The sequence below is a fragment of the Topomyia yanbarensis genome, chromosome 3 (genome assembly GCF_030247195.1).
Source record: "Topomyia yanbarensis strain Yona2022 chromosome 3, ASM3024719v1, whole genome shotgun sequence".
Taxonomy (NCBI): domain Eukaryota; kingdom Metazoa; phylum Arthropoda; class Insecta; order Diptera; family Culicidae; genus Topomyia; species Topomyia yanbarensis.
This window is the reverse complement of record NC_080672.1, coordinates 18,597,372-18,606,020: the sequence shown is the minus strand read 5'-3', so window position 1 is coordinate 18,606,020 and position 8,649 is coordinate 18,597,372. Positions and strand designations below refer to the sequence as shown.

General features: G+C 38.4%; 1 protein-coding gene across 1 annotated transcript; it reads left to right on the top strand.

Annotated features, from left to right (window-relative positions):
• Positions 1-274: 274 nt before the first annotated feature.
• Positions 275-1,161, top strand: LOC131690860 (gonadal protein gdl). The gene is made up of 3 exons (XM_058976930.1): positions 275-538; positions 591-751; positions 812-1,161. The coding sequence occupies exons 1-3, from the start codon at positions 333-335 to the stop codon at positions 1,087-1,089; spliced, it is 645 nt and encodes a 214-aa protein (XP_058832913.1). The 5' UTR covers positions 275-332; the 3' UTR covers positions 1,090-1,161.
• Positions 1,162-8,649: the final 7,488 nt, after the last annotated feature.

Sequence of the window (8,649 nt, the reverse complement as noted above, 5' to 3'; positions counted from 1 at the left end):
GGTTTTGTCGGACGACGCGGCCGTTCGAATACGTCAAACGAAATAAACAAGAAATAATTTAATAACTTAATAATCAGCTTATCATCTTCTGGATTGGTGATATTATTTTGGCCTCTGCTGTATTAGAAAGAGAATGAATCTCGCAATTCATCCGATAAATGAAAAAATTCACCTTCTCGGTACTCTCTCAGTGACAGTACAATGAGAGACTCTCGCCGATAAAAAGCCAAAGTTCATCGAAAGAAACGTCAAATTTACCGGTGTATGATTTGTTTACCAACAATCTCATTTCCTTTGCTGAATAGAAATTCTGAAATTTTAATTATTAAGTCATGGAAAATGATCAACCAGAAGTGGTACCAGATGCTCCGGAAGTGATCGACGGCGAAGAAGAACTCTCACAGGATTCACAAGCGGATAGCCAGGAGAGTGTTGAACCCGGTACATCGAACGAATCGTTCCAAACCCAAGAAATCCTCCAGCGCAAATTGTACTTCCTGCTGGAACATCTTAAGAAAATGCACGCAACTTTGCCAGAGTGAGTAGTACGTCTATGATTAAGAAATCACTGTTTACCGTTTTGTTTACAGGCAATATCAGATGAGAATCTCCTACGAATTACTAGCTGGTTTGGCCAATTCCTTGCTGAACGACACCATTTTTGAAATTGTGAAGGGTCTGATGGAAATCCAACATGTGACGGAAAAACATTTGATGCAGGTTCGAGAAAAGGTGGAAAATGATCACCAACGTAGGCCGTCATGTTCAAACATTGGTTTTACCTGTATTGAGCTACATTCCTTTATTTTAGTGGAAGTTAAACAATGGGAATCAAAGATACAAGATCCTGAAGAATTGGAGCATATAATTGCTCTAATGAAAATCAAACACACCAAGAACATGAAGGAAACTGACATGAAGCTAGTGCTGCATCTCGATCAGAAGGTGAAAGATCAACAGTCGACTCTGGAGAAAGCTGGAGTGCCCGGTTTCTACGTGACGGAGAATCCGAAAGAGATTAAAATACAAATGTATTTGTTAGATTTCATTCTACGGTTGAGCCGAATGAAGTTTGAACCGAACAAATAACATCAGGCTGTGGCTGTCGATGAGACAGCATTCCAAGACTGACATTTTCCGTAATAAAAAAGTGACGATAAATAAACTTTGTTAGCTATTAAAATTCATAAATATATATATATCCAATTTACAAGATAGGGAATAACAATATGTCGGTTGCCAATAATCACCCTCAATATGCATACAGCTGTTAAACTCATAACATTCCCATATTCTATAGATTTGCTGTACATATGGGGATGTTATGCTTATCACAGCAGCATACAAAAATCCTTACTGACCGCAATTGAACGTTTGTCACATGCTTGAAGTTATTTCTTTTCCACATAAGATTGACAAGTCTATTTCTAGCGTCCTAGATTCGAGTTAAAGCTACAAAATTTACATTTAATGATCACCTAAGTAAGATTCACAAAATATTTACATCAGTCATCGTTTCGTTAGAATATGAATTACTTGTTTAGGAAATCACTCGAAGGCACTTCATGTGTACGCATTCACACGATCCGTTCATCAAAATTAACTGAGGTGAACGAAATTTAATTTTTTTGCACTTTTTATTCGAAAAACGTGTTTTTCTAGGCAAAACCCCTTAGAAAGTAATCGTAATTGAAAATATTCATATACAATTGGTTCGACGATCTCATACCACAGACTAACAGACATAACACTATGAGAGAATTTCCTTAAAAAATATCGATCCGGCAATTTTCCCAGAGCACTAGCTCCCCCTTTTATTCACGGTCCCAAACACTCATTTGCTGGTGGGTTACCCTTCAGGCTTGGGAACAATTTTTCACTAGTGGTCTATCCCCCATATGCTTGTTCATATGTCAGTGGCGCCATAATTTCAAAAGCGGCCACAGTCCCAGCTACAAATATATTTAAAATGGCCGTTAAAGTGAGCGAACCATTACTTTCGAGTGTTATGCCTGTTAGTCTGTGGTCATACTACCGTTCCAAAAATTTGTGAAAAGGATCTTCGAGATGAATTTAAACACATATTTTCTAAAATATTATACAACTTTTCCAAACCAAACGTAATACATCAGATTTGTTTTTCAAACATTATGAACGACCAAATACTTCATTTTTGCCTTTCTCAATAGAAAGGTATTGCAATTGCTCTGAAAACCGACTTTTTAACGGAGGCCCGGAGGGCCGAGTGACATATACCATTCGATTCAGTTCGTCGAGTTCGGCAAATGTCTATGTGTGTATGTATGTATGTGTGTGTATGTGCGTATGTGTGTGTGTATGTTACCAAAAATGTCACTCATTTTTCTCAGAGATGGCTGAACCAATTTTGACAAACTTAGTCTCAAAGTCTGGGAACGTTGCATCCCATAGGCTGCTATTGAATTTCTAATGGATCCGACTTCCGGTTCCGGAATTACAGGGTGATGAGTACGAACACGCAGAAAATGTCGATTTTAATAAATTCTGCAATGAATGTTTAAAGGTGAATTTTTTTCGAAAATATGACCACAACTGCTTCGATTTGTAGTATTAGGTCACTAACATCCATTCAAAGTCTATTTGGCCACATTGGCCACCATCATCGGTTCCGGAAGCCCCGGCGGAAGTATCTAAATTCAGAATAACAGTCACATCGGTTTCTCGGAGATGGCTAGACCGATTCGACTAAACTTGGCCTCAAATGAAAAGTATTGCGTCCCCGTAAATGGCTATTTAATTTCATCCCGATCCGACTTCCGGTTCCGGAGTTATAGGTTGTGGCGTGCGATCACATAGCAAATTGTGATTCAAACCGATACTCCGATGAAAGCAAAAAAGGTAAAAATTTCGCTAAAATGTCTCTCAAACAACTTAAATTTGCTGTTCTAGGTCACCGACGGCCAACCAAACTTTCGTTCACTACATTGACCACCATAGACGGTTCCGGAAGTGCCCGGGAAAAGCGGCCATCTTTCAAAATTTACGAACTCACATCAGTTTCCCGGAAATGGTTGGGCCGATTTTCACAAACTTAGTCCCAAATGATAGCTATGATATCCCCACAGATGTCTATAAAATTTCGTACGGATCGCATATATGGGGCCGGAAATATAGACTAAATCCTCCGGTCACATATGAAATTCCCATATATTTTGATGCCAAACATCTTTAAAATGCATGAAACGTCGAGATTTTATGTTATCTCGAAAATATTTTTTTTGTAAAAATCGACTTTTTGGGACTTTGCCGATTTCGCACCTTTTTTCAGTTCAATATTACCGTGGCTGTTTTTTCTTCTTCAAAACTTTAGAACTCGAATAATGATTTATTTTCCTATATATAGTTGTCATGTGATGTTCAATAATAAAATGTAATATATGCATTTATTTTTTCCTTTTTTTTATTTCGACTATGTTAGTCAAATTTTCTTTTTTACGTTTTAACGACATTCAATTAGCTAGAGATTACTGGGTAGGGAAAGTTATGAAACTTAGAGCCATAGTACTCAAGTGAGAGCAAGGATGTGAAGTAAACAGATCGGAAAGCTAGAAGTGGCAGGGCCATTAGAACAGGCTTAATATCATGCGGGCTTAATTTTTGCCTTCTGATAATGAGGGTCGAGCTTAGGCAGAATAACTACGAATCACCCGAGTTCACTATCATGTGTCCTGATAAAGGTAGACGTATCTATCTTTACCGTGACAGCCGGACTTCTTGGCGGCGGTATTTCACTTTATACCGATGCCGATTTTCGTGATCCATTTCGCTGCCACTCCAACGGAATAATATTCGGCGGTAAAATTTGACAACGATATTCCAATTTTCTCCCACTTCGAAACGTGAACCGATCCTTCAGAGAAGCCGTCCAACTTGACATACATCGCTTTGCAACCACCCTCGCAAAGTTTCGTCCTTGGTTTCTTCATTGATTTGTTTCTAGAATGACCGAATTCAAATGACAGGGAATCAAATATCCCCAAGGATCAAATATCCTCACTCTCCCCTACTGAAATAATGCGTCCAAATATAGATTTTGTAAGTATTGGCCAGACTCAGCCGTGAGCACTACTGAGACTCCCTGAAACAAAGACCTCAGGGTCGGCACGCTTATCCTGGAGCTTCGAGGGTAGCAAGGAAATGCCTGATTCTTCGATGCAACTACATTTATTCTCCTCGCTTTCACAAACTCTTTCTTCCATCTCTTCCACTTTCCTCTTCCTAATTCTATCTGATCTTTTTGGCTGTTTCACAACCTGATTCTTCTACTGTCGAACTCCCGTTCTCCTTTCCGCCGCGTCTACGGCCTTTGCCGTCCGTTGGACCGATGAAGGGGTGGCGATCGCCGGTTTCGTTGAGTTCCATCAAGGATAGTTGCGGCCTCGGTCCTCGGCTATCTGTTGTGGCAAGCCGGAATATCCGGAACAATGGCATGGCGTGATGAAAAGGCGTACCGCCAACGTATTGCTCGTCGTTTAGATTTTTAGCAAAAACTGCATGGTCCTGTGGGTAACAGAACACGAATCATAATTTAGTTACCTGACGGGCTATTCGTGATTTTTTTGGGGAATGTCCATATCATAGGACTTTACCTGTGTCCGCTTGAGCTCCTCACAATTTAAATTTCACTTTTATAATTTTCAGCTACAATAGCTGCTCTTTGAACCAACTCTACTGTTCGCCGCTTTCCGGGTAAGTGGTCGACCTTTTCCCGTGAGAAGTTGGTCAAAGCAAGCTAGAGTAAACTCGGTCATTCCCCTTTGCCCAAGTTCATTGCCCCCGTCTACGGTATATAACGTGCAGCGAGCTACCCAATCTGATTGATCGCCACCCCACCCGTTCCTTCGCCTACCGCCACCCCCTTTCCGTCCATGGCATCTGGTGGTGGGTTTTAAAAGCTATGGTGGCTGCATGCTGATGGTAGTATGGTTTCCAAAGGTCTATCAGCTGTGAAACTAGTGGAAGGTCAGCAAACACATCAAACAAACACAAACATTTCCTGCTTTATAAAACTAATACGATAATTTATAACACGCGATAGTGACAACAATCTTCAAGGAAGAGACTTCCGACCCTTACAATTTTGTTACAAAACATTGAAGGGATATATCAAAAGACTGCGTCCCCAAGGTTTGTACAAGCTTTGGACAGTGTCATAATTAAAAAAAAATACCATAAAAGGCCTGTGCGCAAGGGGAGGGTTTTTGGGGTCAAACCCCTCCCATGACGATGTTCAATAACTTTTAAAATTTACTAGCTTCCCGTTCAGAGAAAAATTATACCGCGAGCCGTTGCGACATATAAAATATCATTTGACTTCGGTCGGTCTACAAACAAGTCGTTGAAGAAACCTCGATTTTGATTAAATTAGGACGCTAAAATGAAAATTAAACAGCATAGGGTGGTTCTAAAAGTTTTCATAAATTTCAAATTTTTATTGACTTTTCAAAACAGATACTTCGTAAGTGAACAAAAACATTTTGATTTCCTAGGGTAGTCCTTAGTAACGATTTAGCTGGGGTGGTTCCAATTCATCGAAATACGGTGAATAAAAAATGATGTAATTTTATACATATCAATATTAAATTTGCAAAAGGGCGAATAAGATTTGTAAACAAACTTGTATTTTGATGGTTTCTCTTAATTTACTATAATTTCAAAGCAGAAAACAATTGAAATTACTACTACGAAGGGTAAAAATTTACATTAACACATATTTTTCATGAAATTCCACTCAGCGGACTAATGAGCGAAACAAGTTTGCTTACAAAAAATTTTTTCGCCCTTTTGACGAATTATTATTGACTTGTTTGTAGATCTTCAGTCCAATCTGATACCATCTTTAAAAAAAATCATCCCTTCATATCTCTATAAGAGATAATCCTCATGTACTAATTTATGAACGTATGCATTTAGAATAGTTATAAAAGATAGCATATTCTAAGGTGTTTGATAGAATGCCCTAAATTCTTGTTTTATTGATTTATTTATTTATAGCTATCACCAAAGCTATTAAAAGATGACAGGTTTATTTGATTTTGATGAAGATCTCGAATCATGTCCTACTATTCTCTTGCTACTGCAGCTAAACCGCTCAATACTTTTCCATTGATTTTCAATTCCGATGATGATATGAATATCTCTCCCTATGGGTCTGACTTGGTTTTTCGTGCAAAAATATCCTGAGCACTGTGTGTGTATGCTTTGAAATAGAAGCGTTTTTGCATGAAACTCTCGTCAATTTGGAAGTGACTTATTGAAGGAAGTTTAGAATTTGATTGTGATTGATTCAATAGGGAGTTTGCACTTGAAAATAAATGTTGCATCACTGACCATTGACTAAAGAAAAAGAAATCCACCAGCGAATAATAATACAAAACTTTTTGAAATCAAAAAAATACCACCCGTCTCCATGAAAAAACTAATTTTACAAATGACCAAATATCAAACTTTGGCGCAAAACAGCGCAAGATGATACTATGATTTTTGAAAACTCGATAAAATTCTACGTCAGTTGTACTAGATGAGATCCTTCAACACGCTTTTCAGATGAAGAGATGACACTCTGAATGTAAATAAGTCCGCGTTAAACAACGTAGTTATATTGATTTCATTGGTAACTTTTTAAATACTCAAATCTAAAATATTTCTCAAATCGAAATACACCATTGAATTCTTGAGATGATTTTCTATTAGAAACGCCTACATGTGTTGTTAAATTAACATTGCAGTACCTATTAAAGCGAGATGATTTAGAATGAACAAAAACTTTTTGTCACTCAAATTCTTGCAGATTTCCACAACCATGTACGGTTAAAAAAAATGTGGCACTTATCAAAGAGAATAGGGAAAGAGGCGAATAGTGTGAAGCCGAAAATACCTTATTGAGCAGACCAATCGTGCAATGTAAATAAAAATTACTCATGCCTGAGTTGGAGGAGATAAGTATTGTACATCAATCAAAAAAAGAAATTTGAATTTTCGTCAGAATTTAGTTCAATCATGATTTTAAGGTGCATTCTAGAGTATATGTATTAGTAAAAACAAGCTTTAGAATTATTTCATGTCTTTGTTTCAAAATGCACATCATTTGATAAACAAATCCAACGATCGACATACGGTTTCTTTTCAAAATATAATAGGAGTCATTTAAAGTGCTGCCTGTGGAAGCGGTTGCCAAAATTCTAGTGTTGAAATCATCATAAAGGAAGTGTTGCCGTTTTGACTGATTTTCACTCTTCGTCTCTTTCCCTATTCTCTTTGGCACTTATATGTTTCAATCGATTGACTCAAAAATTTGTCAAATACAGCTTTAGGTATGGTACATTTAGGAAAAAATATAACAGGTATGAAAATCGAAAAAAAAATCTTGGGGGTTTTGTCCGGCCCGGCCCCACTGTGGATTGGTTTACGTTCATGTTTCGATATTAGCAACAGTTGCGAGTAGACACAACAAAGGTCGGTCAGCGGGCTAGAAACGGGAGCTAAGGAGGAAAAACACGAAGTTGGAGAAAATCAAGATATCTTTGTCTGGAGAAATGGCATCGCCGATTACCTCCCCGGTCAGAGTGGCTAGCAGCTAACTGGCTGGCGAAAATGGGCGTCGATATCGGGAGAAATATCGCCGCCAAGGGACTCTCAGCGCCAGCTGGCAGATAAATAGGACCGAGTAGCGCCAAGAACGATAAGAAATAATACGATGGTGATTGTAAAGAGATGTAAATCATTAAGATCAACACCTTTGAATTAGTTGGGTTGACGATATTTGCAGCAGAACTGAGCAGGTTGATATACCGAGAAGGTTGGACGGCAGCCAAGAAAAAGCAGCAATGAATAAAACATGACCGATTAACGCAAAATAAAAAGAGCAAGATCACAATCCCTACTGCAGTAGTACTTAAAGGTTGCCCCGCATGGATGAGAATTGCGAGATTTAAGAATTTTAGGTTTAGTCGGTAGGCTTAACTACTATAAACCAATCCGACACTAACATTAGCCAGCAGGCAGCGGTGTCTGTTGAATATTCCGTCACGATAACAGATATTTACCCAATATGTTGAGCTGAGTCGAGCGGTGCACAGGACTTGGCCCTCCAGGCCTCTGAAAAAAAAATCTTTAAAGTTTGAGGATTTCTATACATTTCTTTTATAAGAAACGTAAAAAATCAAAATCCTCTCCTTGGGAAAATTCTGTGCACGGGCTTGCCCTAAGTAACATATGATATTGTGATTTTATGAATATGTTATGTATAAATTGAAGTCGTTTGAAAGTAAAAGTGTTTCAATCTAAAAATTTTCTGCCGCATACTGTAAGTAAGAAATCGTACATCCCATTTGTTGCATAGAACATTTAACGCCAGATCATCAGGGGAGGTTCGCCTTCCCCAGCTTTGGCTCTAGCACAACTACTTCAAACACCATCGATAGGGAAACGATGCTATGTGTACTATTATCGTAGAGCCGGCAACATCACAGTGTTGTTTCGTAGGCCCGACTTTCAATGAACATATCGCTTGTAACGTGTAACAAGTATTCGAATAAATGCTGCCCCATCTGCTGATGTAGTAGTAAATAAAAGGATTCCTACTTAAAAATTGATAACGTCTTGATTTCG